General features: G+C 36.7%; 2 protein-coding genes across 2 annotated transcripts; one reads left to right on the forward strand and one right to left on the reverse strand.

The window, feature by feature from the left end:
• The first annotated feature begins 13 nt into the window (after positions 1–13).
• Positions 14–2,996, forward strand: LOC110061878 (trafficking protein particle complex subunit 1-like). The gene is made up of 4 exons (XM_020768738.2): positions 14–236; positions 441–511; positions 1,299–1,437; positions 1,980–2,996. Exons 1-4 carry the CDS (start codon positions 138–140, stop codon positions 2,094–2,096), a joined length of 426 nt encoding a protein of 141 aa, XP_020624397.1. The 5' UTR covers positions 14–137; the 3' UTR covers positions 2,097–2,996.
• Positions 2,929–21,354, reverse strand: LOC110061874 (uncharacterized). The gene is made up of 29 exons (XM_020768734.2): positions 21,209–21,354; positions 20,352–20,585; positions 18,971–19,118; positions 18,594–18,703; positions 17,819–18,004; positions 16,685–16,720; positions 16,357–16,437; positions 16,076–16,192; positions 15,876–15,974; positions 15,414–15,569; positions 14,325–14,405; positions 13,429–13,461; positions 13,193–13,273; positions 12,772–12,867; positions 12,423–12,500; positions 11,927–11,989; positions 11,309–11,364; positions 11,038–11,103; positions 10,614–10,728; positions 9,525–9,911; positions 8,912–9,024; positions 6,959–7,058; positions 6,832–6,867; positions 6,242–6,302; positions 5,645–5,760; positions 4,739–4,849; positions 3,745–3,962; positions 3,472–3,655; positions 2,929–3,327 (listed from the first exon to the last, which is right to left on the reverse strand). The coding sequence occupies exons 2-29, from the start codon at positions 20,535–20,537 to the stop codon at positions 3,055–3,057; spliced, it is 3,387 nt and encodes a 1,128-aa protein (XP_020624393.2). The 5' UTR covers positions 20,538–20,585; positions 21,209–21,354; the 3' UTR covers positions 2,929–3,054.
• Between the last annotated feature and the right edge of the window lie 62 nt (positions 21,355–21,416).

Genomic DNA, 21,416 nt, shown 5'->3' on the forward strand with positions numbered 1-21,416 from the left:
TATTTCTTCAAAAAGTTACCGCTGACATATTTCTGAACCCGCGAAACATACAAAATTATGCTGGTCGGGGAGTCGGCCGGAGAGTGAGTCTAAAATCACAAGTTTATCTCATTATTATTGAAAAATAAGCTTCAGAAATGACCATTTATAATCTGTATGTATTTGATCGGAATGGCACATGTCTTTATTATGAGTCTTGGAATAGACGTAAAGAGTCAAATATGTCAAAGGACGAGGTAAGCTGAGACGTGACTGACATTTTATTGGTTATTCACAAAATCATTCATGTACAGTAGTGCCGTTTTAACTAACCTTCAACTGCACCTTATGGGAGGGGGATACTGGCTCATATAAGCTGTAAAGGTATGTTGGGTGCTAAATCGAGTTTTCGGGCACAAACGGCGCTGTTAAATTTAAAATACAGTCTTCCTATTTTCTAGGAATTTAAGCTGATGTATGGAATGCTGTACTCAATCAAGTCATTTGTGGCTCGGATGTCTCCCTCGGAATCGTATCCTCACAAACTGTCGGAGTATTCTTGAAATATCTTTCTTATCATGGCAGTGAAATACGTAATCAATTAAGAAATGACTGATGTATCCTGTAGCATCTAAGATACTGTGTGATACGTGTACATGCTGGGAAGTTTGGAGAGCACAAAAGAAACGTAAAAACAGTTGCTTGAGGCACAACTGAGACCAACTCAAGTTTCTTAAGTGGTCTCTACACTTCACAGTGCTTCGTGTCTTGATGTAGCACAGCTGAAATCATGCCGGTGAATCAACATTGGTTTATGACATAATTTGCCAGTGGGACATGTACAAAGATGATCATTTACTTGCACATGAAAAAAATTCTCTGGTGAAGCAAAGTTTACTTTGCTCTTGTCGTGAGCATGCATCATTGTGCAGTTCCAGAAATATCCATACTCCTCCACTGGAGGGATCATTGGAATTTCCTGGGGGTGGGGGATTCTGTAACACTGAAAAATTTAAAGGAATGTATGAAAAGTTTTAGAGGGCTGGGTTGGGGGAGGGTCTTAGACAAAATCCCTTCTGTGCTAGGGAGGTACGGATATTTTCTGGAAGTACACATTGGATTATGATACATGCTTATGTATACAGAGTTTGATAGCAGTCATACTGATATACTGTATTTTGATAGTAAGGCTTTGCTAGTTACCATCTGTGATTGTTGGTGGTTCACTGGTTCTGCCTGAATGGGGGCAATGAAAGAACTGATTCTCACCCTTCGTCTATTTGAAAAGTTCACTTGAGAAATCCTTAACTCAAAGACAGAAAAGATGGATTCTTAAATTACCGAACAAGCAAGTACAAGCTCCATTTCTATGAAACACCAACAGGGCTCAAGTTCATCATGAACACAGATTTGAGTGTTGGAACCACAAGAGATGTTCTCTTCAATATATACAGCAAGGTATTTGACGGAAATTTATCTGTTTCTCATCGCCTTCATGCTTAACAATGTATTGATGTTGTAAGGTGAAATTAGATGATGATCAGAACTTTACAATACGTAGTGGGAGCAGGGATGGCACTGTGGCGAGAGCACTGGCCTTATACCAATGTGGCATGGGTTCGATTCCGGCCCGGTGCTATATGTGGATTGACTTTGTTGTTCTTGCCTTTGCTCTGAGGGTTTTTCTCCTGGTTCTCCAGTTCTCCTCCCTCCACAAAAATCAACACTTCAAATTCAAGCTCACCCAGGGTAGTGGACCCCCAGGAAAACCAGCTAAGGCTGATGCGGCTTCCTCTCTAAATATCGTTGTTTAGTCTTGTGTTGCAGCTGGGTGCAACACGATCAAGTTAGCAACTGGAAATGATGCAAATTAGAGAAGAAATTTACATCATGTTGCAAATGATCACGTTGCACTCAGCTGTAAACAACCATATACATGCCTGCACAAAGTTACATACATTAATGATATCATCAGTAATGATGTTTTGCTTCCTTTTCAGATTTATGTTGAGTATGTGGTAAAAAATCCTCTTTGCCGACTTGATGAACCCATCCAGAGCGAGTTATTTGCTTCCAAGTTGGACACATACATTAGAAGTTTGAACATCTTTAACTGAACTAGATTAAACTTAGCCAAATCTCCTACAAACAGTTTTCCTAGGTTTCCCCGTACCGTGACTGTTGAACAAGAAGTGTAACATACACAAGAAAAATGGCTGTGTGAAAATTTGACTGAACTCCAGTTTTCACTTCTCACATGGCAAGCCAGAGAGAAATAAGGGGCTGGCCAATGAAAGACAATGTTTGTAAATTAATTCGAGTCATATTAACACTGGAGGAAGGTGGTGTTCTGGGGAAAGTTCATTTCTTATAAAAGAGATGCTCTAAAGGGGATGTTAATTTTGTCAAGTTATGGACCTTTTTACTAATGCCATGCTTTTTAATTTTTTCTTCATTCAAACAAAAAAATAGGCATCACCACTTGATTGATCATGTCAAATTTAGTACATATTATGTGAAGTTTGATAAGAATCCATTGCAAACTCATGAATATATGGGACCCCAAACTTGACAATAGTTACAAAGGAATGTATGCCAGCAGGCAATGCTTGCCCTCTGGCATACATTTCTTTGTAAAAATTGGCAAGTTTGGGGTCCCATATATTCATGGGCTTGCAACTGATTGTCATGAAACTTTGCATGTCTACTAAATTCAGCTTGATTGATTGATCTAGACTATGAAGGTGGTTTTTGCTTGTAGAAAAATACCAAAGATTACTGATATAGTGTAACATAGGCAAAAAGGTCCATTATGTTAGATTTTCGTATTTCAACATAAGTCAGTCAACTCAAAAGATTTATTCTCCTTTGTAAACACCCAATTTCTGTTTGTGTCAGCAAAGAGAATCTACTCTTAAATGTAACATGAGAGAAAATAACAAACAACTGTTTCAATCAGATTAGACTTCTCTCAGATCATAATTTATTAGAAAATAAAGCTATGATATTTTGCTTTCCTTTGCTCTGTGAAATATATTGACAAGTACAAAAATAAATGATAACAAATTATAGAAGCTATCTCCAAGCATTAATCTTGGTTTGTTTCCCAGCAGGAGCAGGCTTTGCTTTGGTTTCTTTACTTTGCTGTGTAGTTTTTGCTGGCAGTTTAGTTCCATCTTGTACCCCATGGTATCTGAGGGGAGGCCCTACATGACTTGATGCTTGTTTCACTGGCTGTTTGTGAGCTTTTGTCTGGCCTGGTTGCTCAGTAGACTTGGTAGTCTGGCCACCTGGTGGGACTATAGGGTGACCACTTACAGAAGGGCCCTGGGTTTGACCACCTTGGACCTGTAGAAAGAGAATAACAAGTCCCAAAATATCTTACTGTTTCAATGAACTGGCAACTGTATAGGATCAAGCTGTTTAGTTCTGGTACAAAGAGCTATACCCGGTCTTATTAGTCAAAGAAATCAGTGACTTGTGTGTTCTCACCTGTCTCTTGTGAAAGTTAGTGTCCAGACTTCTTCTTGCCTTGTTAGCTCCCATTCGTTGTTGTCTGTGAGAAGCCTGGGGAGGAGAGTCCCTCACATTAGGCCCAGGCCCAGACTGCTCGTGTGTACTGTGGCTCTTTGTGCTGACTGGGTTTGGTCCTGATGAAGAAATGTTACCTAAAGGGCTGATAAAAGAGAAAAGCCATCAAACATCACATGAAATCAATGTAAATGCAAGTTTGCATGAAAAAGCAGCTCTTTCAAAAATACTCACTTGTTTTGAACACCTCTGAGATAAGCAAAGAGTTGCTCTGCTGTCAGTTGTGGCTGACCTGGCCCTGAGAACAGACCCAGCATTCTGGACAACTGACCGACCTGTTGAGGAGTTAGAGCCCCTGGGGGTGGAGGTTGATCATCACTGTCTCTTTCTCTCCGGGGTGGAGTGTGTGGTGCAACTTGAGCTAATCTTGCATGCGGCAATTGAGATGGCATCTGTTAAAAGCAAAAATGCAGACAGAACTAGTTTTCAATGAAACAATGTTATTTCAGATGTGGTGGACATAGCAGTGATTGCTGAAAACAGTAGAACCATCTACTAGGCTTTATAAATGGATGACTTTTTTTTAAATATTCATGCCCACAATCATGTGATTATGTGACGACTTTAATATTCTCAAACTGGCCCGGTTTGCTTTTGAAATATGTCATTGTTTTGCACATTGCAAAATGAAAAAGCATAAACACAAGAATTATTTATCTTGTGGAGTGTTGTCGCCTTGCAAGAGGAAACCAATCTAATGTGACATGAATGAACCACAAGCCTGAGGTAACCTGTGGTGTATTCTACAATCTGATTGGCAGTGGAGAATCAACATGTCAAAGTTAAATCAAGAGTGCTCAATCCACATGTCCTTTTGATTCCCACAGTGAAATGTCCTAAATGACACTTGGAAATTCTCAAGTTTTTAACATTTTTAAAATTGAAACCCCCAGGCTGTTCTCAAGGTTTCATTTCTGTACTACTGCAAGACAAAACAGTGCTGAGTTATTGTTGGCACATGCAAGCATAGATTTTGTCCAAGATTTCACTCCTATGATGACTTTTATTGACTGTTCTCTGTGAGTTGATCCGCAAATATTTAAATGTTTTGAATATAAACCAGAGAAGTGAAGATCTGCAGAGATATCTGAGAATTAAGGTAACCACACTCAAAATAATTTCAGTTATATCATCTTTTTAATTACAATAATTGTAATTTAACTATTACCTGACTTGTAAAACCATCTCTCCTGGCTTGTACTGGCATGCTGAATGAACCTGGTGTGACTGTGGTCTTTGTGAAGGCTGGTTGTGTTGGTTGTCCCTTATGTTTACCATCCTGTGCAATGAATATAGCATGAGGAGACCCTGTTGCCTGTAATGATTTTTCTGCTCTACCATATTTAAGTGGAGAAGCTATTATGTCTGCTCATCAAGGTGAATGCTGACTTCGCAAATCAAATATTTTGATTTGTTTGTTTGAACGAGATATAAATGGTTTAAGTGCCTTGAAGTTTGTAACTACTAACAATGATTAAATTCTTTTACAGCAATTTTCCAGCAAAATCTTTCTGTTTGAAGAACGTTTCAGTGACCATCTTTATCATCCCTGATAACTAAATAAATAAAATTACTCAATTCTGATTGGCTAAAAAGGAGTGCAGTTTTCATGTAACACCAGTGCAAATGTGAAACACGAGTGAAGATGGCTGAATATCACCCAAAGTTCTCCAAAGACTTTCAAACATTTTTGGAAGTTTTGTGAATATTCTCAGAAATGTTCAAAGTTATTGGAATACCAATCACACTGCAGCCTGCCTAGGAAAGAACATGTAGATGACCATAAATAGTACATGTTTTCAAGTGTATTATTAACAAGTAATCACATGATTATTCTCATCCAATTTTGAATAAACAAGCAATTGTAAATGTTTCAAAGACTACAAACTGCATGAGCTCATAGGGCTTACAATGCAATTTCATTAGCCCTGAAATCATGTGATTACCAAAACAAAAATCAACAGTAGGAATTAAATGTAACTGCGCCATTTATTTCATCTTCACCATTTCTCTGCAGAATTACTTGAGGGCCATATATATTTTCAAAAATATATCATTATAGTAATGACTCTACCTGACAGGAGTGACTGCTTGAACCTGTGGGAGGATAGATTGGGGTGGTCACATGTCTTGGTTCAGACTGATGATCTGATTGAATGGGAGATATGACTCCTGACGATGAAGATCCATCTAAGGTTTACATGAATGACAAAATAATGATAATAATGATGATAATAATAATAATAATAATAATAATAATAATAATAATAATAATAATAATGATAATAATAATAATAATAATAATAATAACTTAGTAGTGGTCATTATCACCAGCAGTCTACCAGGCAGGTTTTGTAAATATACATCTACTTCCATCTCATGGAGACTGGTAAATTTGTGACATGGTGGTACAAGCTACCTTTGAGGGTGTTCGATTACTTTTAACAGCCCCTTGCAAAATTGCAAAAACATAACAGGACTGGAGATGATATCAAAATTCATTTGATAAATAGACAAAGAGAATTTGATCATATATATAATGAAATGTTGCCAAATGATGAGCCATCCCACCAGGTTTGAAAGTTTTGAAAGAATTGGAAAGACAGACTTGTACAAACTGCAAAAGTTTACAGCCCATCTATACTAAGTTATAGTAAAGGATTGCACATACCTCGCACTTCAGCAGTTGAAGGAATCAACATCAGGCCATTTGGGAGGTGGTCTTTTTCTTGCTGCAACAAGACACAAAAAACCTGCTTTTCAAAACGTGGGAGACTAAAAATGAATGAGTTAACAATGTAATGTCAACAGTACAATGTCATAACATTCTAGGTATCTTTCTAAGTGACAAAGTTAGCATGTGTAGTGGTCAAAACAGTAAGAGTACAAAGATAGGAGGCAGCTTAGTTCTTTGGAGGGGGAGAGGGACGAAAGACGGTTGATTTAGCACTATCAGAACCAACTTCCCAACAACTATGATAAAGCCTGCAATAGTAAGACTTCAATAGATAATAACAATTCTCTTCGCATGGTCTGAAATTAAAGCAACAAAGCTTTCCACCATATCTCACAGTCTTCCTCAGCAAAGTTAGCTCCACATTGTCACATGGCTTCAGGTATATTTAGTCGCATGACAACAAGTGGTTGAAAATGATTGGTGAATTATAGCCCCCATCTCTATTTAAAGTTGGACACTAGTCTCAGATTATTATATAATTATACATAATTATAATCTTGACTTAATACCTTTGTTTAAATTACCTCATAATGTTGATCTCCCGGTGATCTTTGCAGGAGCTGAAGAAAGTCAACAAAATAAATACAATTAAGTGAGAAAAACAGGTTGGAAAAGCAGACTCTTGTTTATTATCTTAATTGAAGAATTTACCATTTTCACATAGTGATTCAACTCTGCTTGACGTGACTCCTGCTCCTGAAGTTTTTCTGAAATAGTATCCTCTGTCACAGCAGCTATAGGTGAAATGTGCCTGTTAATCAAAAAAGTACATAGACCTTGAAAGTAAATTTCATGCAAAAAATACATTCATGAAAAAAGGTCAAGTCTGCATACAAGCCAAGTGGCCCAGCAGGCCGGAGCTTATTCTGGTTTCTGTAGCATGAAGCAACTAGGTAGATAGACAGAAACTTTATTAAGAATGTCATCAACCACCTAGCTGGGGAAAAACTCCCCTACTAATACGGGGACATAACAAAAACGAGTTAAATTAGAAGTAAATACTTAAAAAAAGAAAAAAAACCTATAGCTATTAACAAAAGTAAAATTTAAATCCAAGTTAAAATATGTTATGAGACAATGTACAGTGGATTTTATAATACAATAATACATACTTCAAAAAAATTCTTTAGGAGGAGCAGAGTGGACAGCCTCTGCAGCCATCATCTAATAATGCTTCAAGATTGTTGAGATTTCTGATGTTCGTCTTAAAAGTGGTGAGAGATGTGGGGTACTTACCATTTACATGGGAAAACCGGAAATTCCAGTTAGAAAATCAAATGGTTTGCACCATTCCGTTTGGTAAGCTTCAGAAAATATGGGCTGTGATTCGAGATGATGCTATTTTTCTGCTCTTTTAAGTCTCTCTAGCTGATGTGAATATACTTTATAGCGATTCCCTCTCCCACAACGTCGCATTTAATTGTTTAATATTTATGCCTGAAATTTTGCAACCGGATGGTTTTTGTAAATGGTAAGCACCCGTGGCCTCTCTTATGCTCTTTGGTAATTTTGACCACAATTTGGGTCCTAGATATCTGATCGAGTGCTTACCATATTTCACCGAGTTAAACCTTGGCATTGTAAAGTCAGATTGTCTTAAGTTATACGTACTAGAGTTATTGCTGAAAAGATCACAGAGATAATAGGGGCATAACTTATGTTTAACTTTATACATCAAAGTAGAGAGGTCTTGAAGTCGTCTATTAAGTAATGTGGGCAGACCGGCCCTCGCGAGCAGTTGATTATAGTTTGAGCTGTTGTCCTTAAAAACTGCTCTGAGGCCTCTTTCTTGTAATCTCTCCACTTTTCTAGTATCGCTAGCTTTACAAAAGTGCCATACTAAGTGACAGTAGGTAACGTAGGGTAAAATGGCGCATTTGAACAATGTTAGTTTTGACTGCATAGGAATTAGGTTTCTTAATCTCATTCCCCCTGGATGGAATGCTAGTCCATCCCCGCAGGGTTACCCCCAGCATTAACTTCCCTGGTACCCATTTGCGCACCCTGGTGGAGAGATATATCTGAGAGTAAAGTGTCTTTCCCAAGAACACAACACAGTGTCCTCAGCCAGGGCTCGAACCCATACCGCTTGAAGCAGAGTCAAGCACCCTAATCATAAGGCCACCGCATCTCCACTTAATCAAAAAAGGTATAGTTTTAAAAATTTTGGTGCAAAATGGAATTTCTGAATTTCTGAATGTCAAAATTCACCATCTTTATTAACTTATCACTGCTCACGATGAATTCAATAGCGTTGATCCTAGCAGTATGCAGGACACCTATCATATATGAACTCAGTTAAATGACCTTGCTCTCCATGAGTTCTCGTAGCTCAGTGGATAGAGCACCCGCCCAGTGTTCAGGAGGTCATGGGTTCGATTCCTGTCGGGAACTCAGAATTTTTTCTTTGTCCCATGCTCATGTCATGTTGATTAATTCACCTTCACATTTCATTAGCGAGCTTAAAAAAATTCACCACCTTTATTAACTTATCAAAATGGAATTTCTGTTTATAACCTCCTGAGCTTCCCATACTCATTGAAGGCTTTCAACCTGAAAAAGAAGTTGGTGTTTTGATGGTACCAGTGATAGTACTTAGCTCACCTCGGTTGATGCGTGTCATGAGGATAGACTGACAACAGTGTGTTATCTGTCCCTAATTCTTGTTCTAGCAGAGTTCTTTCCTTATCATCGGTATCATCGCCGTTGACTACAGACTGGAATGAGAATAAATTGTAAATGATTAATTTTGATTCAGTAAGGCCTAGTTAACAAGCGTCAACCTTTTCATGAGTAGAACCTTAATTGAAGAAAAGGAAAAAGATTGACTTTTAAATTAATTATTTGAGTTCAACATATTTTAATTGAATTAAGATGAAAAGCAGTTCGATGTGGATAGTCAGGAAGAAACAGAGCCTCTGGTTTAAATGTTGAACATGGCTTGGGCCAAGACTAAGCTAATAAATGAATAAACTGCAAATACACAAACCCATCTTGATGTAACAACACCTGAATGTTTGATGCTAAAATTTTCTGAAAAGACAGTATTAAAGCTTGTCAGAATTACCTGGTGTGCCACAGCTGATGAATGGGCAATGTTGGCCCTCATAAACTGATCAAATTGATCCACTTAATGCTTTTTTCCTTGACTTGTGCAAATAAGTTAATATTTACTAGAAGTCCTGACTCCCTGTTGGGGTTAGGACTGGAAAATTACCTGACCACTGATAATACTTTTGTCATTGTCCAGAACAGCACGAAGAGGGAAAAACTCAAGACCACCAGCAGACTGGTCATGCAATAACACCTCGTGTCTTTCAGAATCACCATTCATGCTGAGATAACTAGTTGAGTACATTCCACTGTCGGTGTGTGAGCTATCGTGGGTTACATTGTACACTGGTCTAGAAGATGAGTGGAGACTTGACAGTGGTTTTTCTGATATTTTCAGTTGTTGTTGTAGCTGTGAGGATGGGAACAGAGCTGCTGTGATTGGCACTTTATCAGGCTGGTGTTCTGTACTTTTTCCCCACTTGAAGGACGATGAGTCTTTAGTGTTCTTCATGAAAGAACCATGATCTTGGCTAAACTGAAAGGAGGATGTCTGAAAAAAATCACAAGGAAAGTCTGGGTGCTGAGATAGGTAAGCTTAGCATGCTGCAGTGTGTTTGAGGATTCATACCTACAAACAATTTTGACAGACTACTGATTGTGGCAATGAGCTAACTAATTAAACAAATATCCTTTAGCTATTAACCACAAAATGACCAGTTCATGAAGTTTTCTGGTTTTTGGTGAAGTATTGCTATTTACAATCAAAAAGTACACAGTCTTACATTGCAGTATTTTCACATAGCATTGTACTTATAATAGTCATCATTTCCACTTAGTATTGTACTCATTAAGAAAACTTTTATCAAAACCTGAGCAAAGAAAAAAAGAAAAACCCTCTATCAAACAACAAAAATGAAAAACGTCAAAACTGTAACAAAGTTTGACCAGTAGGATGTACTTCACAGTATTTTAATAGCGACCACTTTAAATGATGATACCCTGTAGGGTTATCAATAAGGGCCATAACCAATAACACCTGTTATGGCTGAGTATGTTTGAATTGCCCTAAATTATACCCACATAGGAAATGGTGTTTGTCATTCATCAAAGATGGCATGACAAGATGTCAAGACCAGTAACATCTAGTCAGAGTTCTGCTTGGAGGATACCGGTTATTTCTTTAATGTCCTCTGTTTGCTGGGCTACATGTATGTTTATAATTAATATTATTAATAATTATTAATTGAAATACCTGTTGTGTTTCAGATAAGCCTGGGGAAAGCGTAGCAGCACTAGAGTTCAACAGCTTAATGGCTTCATCACAATGAGCCTGCATCATTTGCTGCAGGCGAACTGACAGAATCTGTCTACAAAATAACATACATTTAACGTACTGTAAGTGGATGATAACTATCAGTTGAGAATGATTTAATCTGCTCACAATTCAGCCATCAGTGTATGCAAACTCAAAGACAGGCCCAAAAGTATCCAGGATACCTTAATTGTTAACAACTGTTCGTAACTGCACAGACTAAGGATGACAGTGACATAACTGTTACTACCCATGGCAAAAATATCCTCTTGACTATCTTACATTTTTGCAATCAACACTGTGACAGTGTTCATTATTACCACATCATTACACCTCTAACACCCCAAAACAGCATCACAATTACCTTTCTTTTTCAAAGTACTGCCTTGTATTGGAAAGTGATGCCATCTTTTCTTGAAAACCACTTATTCTAGAGGAAATACCAGCCAAATGACAGGAATGTTTATATAGCGTCACACCAAAATATTAATGGAAGAACATGCACCCACTGTCTGAAAACATTGAACAGACATAAAATTTGCCAAATATTGACAAAAAATAATCAACTTTTTAGTTGACTGTTTCCATGAACATATGTGGTTTTTACACGTAACACTGACTGTGCATACATGTACCTCTCTTCATATTCATCACTTGTAGACTTCAGCTTAATGTCCTTTCGTTTCAGCTCCTGCAGAAAAACTGGGTGTTAGATGATCCTTTTTTCAGTTTCCGTGCATAATGGTTCAGCTCTAAGCTACTCAAAAACTACTGCCCTAGCAGGAACAATTAAAGGGATACTATCACAACAGTTTTACTGCATTTTTGATCAAAACCTTTGGTAATTTTGGAACACTAAGTTGATTGATGTAGGTGAATTGTCGAAGGAAGGGCAAATTGAAATTATTTTTCTGCAATTTTTCCAAGACATGACTGCAACAGAAATGAAAAAGTCTGGCAAAATTAGTTTACAGTCTTACCTGTGGATATGCATGACGAGAATTGATGTTGGCACACTTGTTCAATTTGATGTCGCAACAGCTAAGTTGTATGTACATGTTTGTAGACTTACCTCATTTAACCTAAAATCTACTTTTTAGCTTCAGTACACTTGAATCAGAATGTATAGAATTGTCTGGCAAAACTAGACCACTATCTTTAGGTTTCCATTAATGAAACTTTGTCTTCTAGAATCTGACTTTGAGTAGTGTACCTTTAAGAGACATATAAAATACACCTTTATCACAACCTACCTCATGAAATTTGGCAAGCTGCTGCTCAAGGTCTTCCTTGTGTTTCTTATTCATCTCCAGAAGCTATAAGTTAAAGAGATCAAGAACATCAGCGTTACAGGAAAATGTGATTTCTTGCTTTAACTCTTGAACCAAAAGCAAGCGGAGATCATGATTAAGTCAGACAACTAACAAGTTTTTAGCACATCAAACAAGCCCCACAGAAAATACATCTAAGTATGCTAATTCAAAGCTTGTTTTCTTTTTTAACTAATAGGAACCTTTAGATTGGACTACGAGTGCGAGATTGAGTACGAGAAAGTACTGTAACTTGCGAATTTCAAACCACTGACATTTTCAAGAGCCCTCCCTTTTCATGTTGGTTTTAGGTAGAGAGAGTAGCTCAATTGGGATGAGATATGTATGTGAAGTGATAGTGGAGCCTGCAAACTAGAATTGAAAAGTTGCTCTCGTACTTGATCTTACACTCGTACTCAAATCTGAAGTCCCCTAATACCTGTTTTCTGTGTGATTCTCTTAGGTCTGTTTCTGTTTGAGACATTTGCTCATGTATCTCCTCCAGCCGCTCAGTCATCTGTTTTAAGGTAAAAATGAAAAACACTTAAAATTTAAAAGTTTCAGTTATTACCATTTTCTTTCTCGCTAATAATTAAGAGGTGTTCTCCCTATTCAATTATTTTTTTATCAATGATTAATCCATTAGCCACTTAAGATAAATTGTAGCACAAATGGATCTCAAAACTGATGAGTAATTAACACAGGAACATTTTCCCAAATAACCTAACACTAGTTTAGACAGTTTCCCCAGATTGTATGGTTGTAACTATTATGAATTGCATTGCAACCTCTCTCTCCAGTTCAGCTTGTCTCTCTGTCTCCTCTTTTGTTCTGTTTGCTTCATGCTTAGCTTCCATCAAGCGGAGCTCCATCTTCAAGCTCTCCTAAAAAGTTTAGAATGCAACATTAAGATATAATTATGATTATCATAATTAATAAGTAAGTTCAAGTGTCTAGAGTCAGCTTTGACATAAAGAGCAGAAAAAAAGACTATAACTTTAGATGGTCTATTCATGTTATAACCTGTTTCATTTTTAAACCTCAGATAAAAACGGAAACCTCAGGCAAAAATCACTGTAAACAAAAATCGCCTGTAAACTATTTGACTTCAGACAAGATAAAAAGTCATTCATTACAAGCTCTTCCATTATTAATAACTATAAACTGCTCTCAGTAAATTACAGTTGAGTTAGAATGTAAAATGACTACCTTTTCTCTATTGCTCGTATCAAGTTCCATTTCAAGACGCTGAACTTCTTTTTGAACTGATGCAAGAACAGCTTGGCCATCCTAAATAATTAAAATGATTAAGTTATTAAAATACTTTATCATGGCAGTTGAAATAGTAATCAACTTTTTCAAAAACTGTATAAGTAAATGAACAAGTTTTCATAGGTCTGGGCTTTAAAATGCTCCAATTGAATTTTAAAGAAACAAGAATTTACCTTGGATGCCTGTATTTCTTTTTGTAGCTTTTCCTGATGGAATGAAATATTATGTGCCAACCTTTAGAATACACTTAAAAGCCCTTTTAAGCTAACTGCAGCATAATTATGAACTCTTATGCAGGTATCCAAGTATTCTTTGGACATTTGCAAACTGAATTCATGTGATTACAAATGCTGCATTCATCTCCCCCACTTCCTGTTGTGCACCCTTGATATATATTATAATCCATCCAACACCTTTACCACACAGTTATATCTTTCCAGCGGGGTTTTAAAAAAAACAAACGTTTGAAGTGGACAGCTTTTTAATGTGTGAGTAGGAAGCGGATTTTCTAATTTTTTTCTGAAGAATCAGACAAATAGCCAAGCAGCCAATAGCCTGTGAACACAGATAGATTTCAGCTTTTGTTTCTTTGGCGGCGTGAAACAAAAGCTGGAAGTCTCTCTGTGTTCACAGGCTACTTTTGACAACCTTGTTGTGGTCACATACACCTGTTTTTACACCCTCCTATCCACTCAAAAAAGAGATAAAAGAGGCTCTGCTCGCAGGGTGCAGCTTTTATGCCCACTGTATGTGCATTATCAATTGATTGATTAGATTGCGAAGTAGGATCTAATCCCTAGATAATAAACCCTTCACCCTTCAGGGTCTTAATGCTTCTATAATTTCAAAACTTTTCAAAATTGAATTATTGCTAGTTAAAAGCATTCACGACAAAAAATACTGTACTAGCCTGTAGTCACTCAAGATACAAAAAGGCATTCTTAGCTACCAGTATATTAAATAAACACACACTTTAATTATTAAAAATGTATTTACTTAACTATTCATTCTCAGAAATTAATCAATAAGTCAATTAATTGTTACATACATCACAAATATTTTATGATACCTTTTCTCTGGCCAAAGCTTCATTGTGTTCAGCTTCAAGACCATCAATTCTTGACTGGAGTTCTTCAGAAATCTTCTCTTGCTTAAATAAACAGAATAATAAACTTAAATAAACTTAAATAAACAGAATAAACTCCTCTTGCAAATAAACAGAATGAATGAATGCTTAAATAGATGTTAAAATGCATCACAGTAAGTGGCTTTGAGATTAATAAATTATTGTTATAGGTGATTTGCATGATGGCATCATTTGACTACCAAGTGCTACCAGGTTATCCTTCACTTTGGCTGTTTCTTATAAATGTTAATTGGGGCAATTGTTATTTAAACCCCACTGGGACTTCAAAATTTAAATAATAACAAAAAACAAATTAGAGAAATTCTGGTAGTTGTAGTCAAGTGACTACTGTGCAAATCTGCTATTGTCGGGTAATTTAAATACAATTTGGCAATCACCTAATTTATTTGTAATAACTCCAACTAAATGGTGACACAAACAAGGGGATGTGGCTGTTCATGGCAAACATTCATCAAGTAACACAGGAAATGGATAAATCAAGTAAATGCACCTTCACGCCATATCAACAATTTTTCAGAATTTTCTTGAAATAAACAAAAAATCACCTTGTTCCATAGTTCAATTTATCACACCAAATTTAGTAAATCTACAAAGTTTCAAAAGAATCTGTTGCAAACTAATAATAATATGGGAACCCAAACTTACAAAGCATTGCCACCTGGTATACATTTCTTTGTAAAAATAGGCAAGTTAGGGGTCCCATATTTTTATTAGTTTGCAGCAAATTCATAGATTTACTAAATTCGGTGTCATAAATCGAGCAATGAGGCTTGTGTTTTGTTAGAACAAAAAAATCAGAAAGGCATGACATCAGTAAAAAAAGTCCATTGTAGGTGCTTGAAAAAGGCACTGTTGAAGTGATCTTGCGGGTATAATACTGACTACTCTGTACTGTTGCTATAGATTTATAAGTTAAATTACAGTAACTACTAATGGTGCCAATGGTTTTCCAGCGATAACATTGTTTTGTTTTTAAATGCAGGCAAGAGAAAAACATGACATTTCACTTACTTCTTTCAAGGCTTGGTTGCATTGAATGTACTTCTCTTCTGTTTCTTCCTTGTCCTTGATGACTTGCATTTTTTCGTGTTCAATTTGCGACAGTGCTTCTTTTTCTTTTGAGAGACATTCTAGTAGCTTGCTTCTCTCCTCTTTTTGTTGCTTGAGCTGAAAAATCATTCAAAACTGGTGAGAACTCCTAAATTATTAAACCTGTCAGACACTGTATACAGTAAGTTATGAGTAAATTAAAATCTTGTAGGTTAGCATTCTCCTTTGATATTGGTATTCCATCACATCATGTACATTACTAAAGGCATCCACAGACAAGTGTCGATCGATACCCTCGATCGACACTCAATCAACACCTCAATCGACATCTTGATTAACACTCAACCAACATCTCGATCAACAGTCAATTGACAGTCAGTCGGTAGTTGGCAACATGACTGCATTTTCAAAAGGTTTCACTACCTGCGTCTGTTTCTCTCTCTCAGCCTGAGCAGCTTTTTCCTGCTCCTTTGTCAAAGCTTCCACAGCTTGTGCTAATTCTTTCTCAAACTGTAACAACATCTAAAAGACAAATATTAACAAACAGGCTGGTACAACATGTCATTTGAAATGGCACATGAAACACCGCTACATGGAAATGTCACCTGTGACAAGATGGTTACCTCTTGTTGTCGTTGCTGAGACTGTTCTGCATTTTCTCTTTCCACTTTCAGTTGATTGATAATGGCTACCTTCTCATTTTCGTGTTTCTTCCATCCATCGACAACTTTAGCCAATGTCTGAAACAAAAGAATATAAAATCACAGTGACAAGTGGTTGTGCAGTACTACAATTTCTGTAAGTAAAAACTGATGACATTCTATATAACACTCAGTTGTGCATACAGATTACATATTAAAAAATGTTGTTACATTTAAAAGATCAACATACAGTAGCCACCAACCTTATCAAGTTGTTCAATCATTGCATCCTTCTTCCTTTCAGCAGACATAGCGACTGCTAATTGCTGCTGAACCTCAAGTAACTGTAAGCAGAGGATGTGAAATTAATCTGTGACTTTCTCAGAGTCCCTGGGACAATCACTGACAAAAGATCTCATATTTTGTGATTACATTTGAAGCAATGGCACAGCACTACAGTCTGATACAGAGGGTTCTGTCTGTTACATGCACTTAACGTGATGAATTAAATTTTATAATAAAGGCATTTGCTCACTTATTTTATCAAAAGATTGTCACATGCCCTAGTTACTTCTAGAAACAAATACTAACCTTTCCATGCAACTCTTGTATTTGCTGTTCACAGTGCTACAAGAAATAAATAAATAAAAACTCAGAAAATTTAAAATGACAAAAGGGTTAGGCTGTACAGTACTAGCTTGCAAGAACTTCTTCATGCTTGTACAGTTTAATGAAGAAATCAATTACAGTAAACACCCGCATATAAGAACACATGGATTAAGAACATCAGGCTGAAATTTGGCAAATAAAGCACCACTTTTATAAGAACAATATCAGCCTGGAAAAAAAATAATGTTCTTATAAAATGGGAAGGGTGTCAAAATTACACAAATTACCATAAACACACCTGCTGACCAATGGTATTAGCTAAGTTTTGGGCACCTTTGTTCTCTTCAGAATATCTACAGAACTATACATACACCCTTCTTGTTACTGTTTTGTTACATTACTGATTACAGTAGACCTATTTGAACATTAGGTTTTTAATTATTGTTCCATCAATTTATGTAATTGTCCAAAAACATGATTAAAATTTCTAGCAACATTTTTTATGCTGTACAGCACTGAATTTAAAAAAATTTAAGAACATTTAAGAACATCCTGAGGCTGATTTTTCACTAAGCATCCGATAAATAAGAATACAATCAGTCTGACCTCTGAAATTGTGTGTTCTTATATGCGGGTGTTTACTGTATTCTAAACAATTTGAGACTTAAGGTGTAATTAACTCTGCTAATGCTTGCTCTTGCTTTCAGTTCCTAGTCTGACAACAGGCGTTTCATTAAGGGTTAAGCACTGGGCAAATGGACTGGATGTGAGGATGATTTTGCTTGCCTGGGTTGACCATCTAGCGGAAAGTTTTTCTTATAATTAAAAGAAGTTCAGTTCAAATAGTTTTGCCTGCCTGTGAAAACCAGTTACCCTCCTGTTGAAAACATTAATGAACCCCCTGTGACTGTTGACAAATAAATTTATTCTGCACTGTTTAATCATTACCACACAGTCGTTTCTTTTTAAGATAGTTCTGAGAAGTGGCTGGTACATTAAGAAAAAAATAACATAACATATTTATTTGATCTTTATTCTTCTTACCTTTATGTAACAACTGCTTAAAGATGCATTCACAAACATTGCAAGGAGAAACTAGAGTTAATCATCACTAACCTTTCTTCTGAACCGTTCCTTCTCCACCTGATCTCTCAGCAATGAATTTTCGGAAAGAAGTGTTTTATCACTTGTAACTTTACTGCTAGGAATTGGTTTTAACCTTCTATCTCCTGAGAATGAGACCATTTGTCTTGTGTGTTGATCATGAGATGGTATGCCTTGCTCGGCAGTTTGGAAATGGACCTAATTAAAACATTAAAATAAAGTATATGAATTTTGCCATAACAAATTTCTCCCTGCACCTTTTCTTGGGTGGTTTTAATTATTAGCTTGTCTTTCATAGTTTTTATCATGATTGTTTAATTCTCTCCTTTCTTTGACAATATTATTAGTAAGCTGTATTTACACCTAATCGCACCTTTTGGCATGCATTGGTGCCATATCAGGCAAGTTTGGTTGACCAAAGGTTTTGTATTTTTAATTGGTGAAACGCTCTTGAGCCAAGATACCCATGGTGAGACCAAACGATGCTGATATGCTACCAAAGTACCATAAAGTAAGGTACATACATGTATATCGTGTGTAAAATTAGGTATTTACCATATCCAAATTCAGCTAAGTGATCATATCACAGCCATAACAGGTCAATGACTTGATATTGCAGGATATCAGGACAGTAGACCTGGCTTCTGATTGGGTATGGTTTATATGCAGTTTGTATCCTTATATCACTGAGATACAAACAGATGTCCTGAAGAGCAGTCTATCTAGAGGAAACCAAACCCAAAGAATTTTCTATACAAAATTTTAATGCAAAGTTAAATAAAAATACCTGTAGCTCAGAAAGTGGGGAGGAGTTTGGCAGCAATCTTTGTAACAAAGATGTAGTTTCAACACTGGCAATGGATTCTTTATCAGCTTCATTACCTTGTGTTTCATAGTCTGTAAATAAAAATGGTAGAGTTAAAACAGTGTTAACTGATTAGTACCTAATTAACACTCTCTACATTCAACATTGTAGTGCTTTTAATCACACACAACAAGACTTTCACACACATTCTTAGAATATAAAGAACTCACAAGAATCTCACTTTTAGTTTTCTAAATTTGAAAATGATGAATGAGTCCCCAAAACATCATTTGTATTATTAATCCCTAATTTTCATTTTTACATAAATAATGGTCACATATTTTACTACTCTAAATCACCTGCAGTTGTTGTACTTGGTGCTAGTTCATAATCTCCCTGATGATCACTGAATCCTTTATAGTTTTGCAGCATCAGTTGAAGATGTTCCCTGACTTGTTCCATTTCTTGAATATCTGTATTTGTCATGTTGCTTAACTCCAACACAGGCTGAAGAGGAGAGAATTGAATACAAAGGTCTCAGGAAAATAAGGAAGAAGGGAGAGGTACAGAAAAGAGAATAAGTACTGGGCAGCAGAATCAATGTGACTTCAGGAGAGTAATGGGTTCTCTGCATGATCTGGTCAAAAAAAAAAGCCTCACCAGTCGTGCCTGACTTTTCGGATGACGTGTACTTAAGGCATCCACGGTCGAGTGTTGATCAATACCCTAGATCGACCCTCAATTGGCAATTGATTGACATCTTGGTTGACACTTGATCAACATCTCCGTCGAAATTTGGTCGAGAATCGGCTAATGTTTACAGACATGTCATCAAGTGTCGAGCAATACATATGAGTCGGATGACACTTGGCTGACTATTGACCCTGTCAATCGAGATGTTGATAGAATGTCAGCTAAGTGTGGCCAAGTATCAATCAAGATGCCGATCAATTGTCAATTGAGATGTTGATCGAGGGTCAATTAAGAGTATCGATCGACATGCAACTGCAGATGCTTTTAACCTTCTAGCATTGCAGATTTTGTGGCATATAACTAGTTCATCCACGACTTAATAATCATGCATTTTTTCTTATGCATCATGCTTTTTGTTAGGTGACAATTTTTCATCTTATTACAGGGTTGTCACAAAGTTTTGAAGTATAGCATTATTGTTAGAGTAGACAGCTGATTTACCATCTTCTAAGGAATCAGACAAATAGCTCAGCAGAGTAGCCAGAACACATCCAGGCATTGTCTTCCAGAGCTTGTTATCCTTCCATTGGTTAATATTCTACTTAAATCTAATTGGCTGGCAATCAAAGCTCACAAAACTCAGAACTAGCCAGAGGTCATGATTTTTTAGTGCAAACCAAAAAGATTGTGGCCTATGAGGATGGCTTATGTTTGTAGCTGATATAACACACCCAGATTGGTTAATTTTAGGATATTAATCTCCTGTAATACCCAAGGGCTCATTACGTGCCTGCAAAAACTAATCAAAACTAAAACTACACTAATTTAAAAAAAACATTTTATATAAGCCATGTAAATAAATTAGTTATTAACCTTGGATAGATGTTCTTTATGGGAAAATCTCAAACCTCAGCCTTGCTATATTAACCTCCCTATCATTCAGTCAATAATGCAAGGTCTTAGTTTGAGATTTCCACATAAAGACCTCACTCTAAGTCAATAAATAACTGTTAATGATCCTTCGGCTTGGGCTTAATTAACTCTTACTGGAGCTTCTTTACTCTTCAAGGGGATTCCTCCATTTGCCATCTGTGGAGGAGGTGAGATGTCAGGGGTGACTGGGTTAAACAACTGTCTGTGCTGAGTCTTGATGTCATCAGCTATTGACATAGTGTGCGTCATTGTGGACTCATATGGCATGGATGAAGTCATGGATTGGGGACTGTAATCCATTGTGGAATAGGATTGGTAATCAAGAAATTATCAAGTTTCCCAAATTATCTGAAAGAAAACAAAGTTATAGTATACAACAGGCCACACCAAGTTTTCTGTTTTTAAATTTAGCAGAGCCTGCTGCAGAGATGCAACGTGATATTCATCTCCAGTAATAACACATCTGACAAGTAATGTCACTTGACTGACCACAGACCTCACTTGCAAAGCATGAAAGAAAAACAATGAACAGAAAGCAAAACCTGTTCAAGGTGAAAACTGGTCCACGCACCAATAAGGTAATAAGAATTTATAAAGCTTCATACTGATCGATCATGAACAGTCAAATGCAAATGCAGAATACAGGCTAGGGTATACGCTGCTGACTGAATGACAGACCTTTGGACAGTATGAACTCAAGATAACATCAACTCTAAATTCTGCTGAAAAGAGCTGGACAGGTCAGGATAGAAACACTAAGTTCACTTCATGTGCTTATATTCATCAATAACATAACGATGTAAACCATTAAAACGAAGTTGTTTTTGATTTGCATCAGATATTGTTTTTGAAGAGCACGCGAGATGAAAGTTAGAAGACTCAAGCCCGATACAACCGAATACAAGCGAACACAAGAAGTCCTGTCCATCAATCTATAAAGACCAAGTAAAGGTACAAAATAAACTTCTTACCCAACTTAAGAGCACCGCAATGAGATCCACGCACTCTAGGGAAGTAAAAAGGCGAAAAAAAGGGTTGAAAATAAATTACCAAGATCTCGATGAGCTCAACTCCGACCGTTGTGAAAGCCAAACAAACAGACCAAATAAAATATACACTAGTACCAGTCCCCTGTGTGAAATAGCCACAGAGACCCTACGGGTGGGGAGTGAGTGAAAG

This window comes from Orbicella faveolata, unplaced genomic scaffold (genome assembly GCF_042242905.1).
Source record: "Orbicella faveolata isolate gen_17 unplaced genomic scaffold, um_ofav_v1 contig_25, whole genome shotgun sequence".
NCBI classification, from domain to species: Eukaryota; Metazoa; Cnidaria; class Anthozoa; order Scleractinia; family Merulinidae; genus Orbicella; species Orbicella faveolata.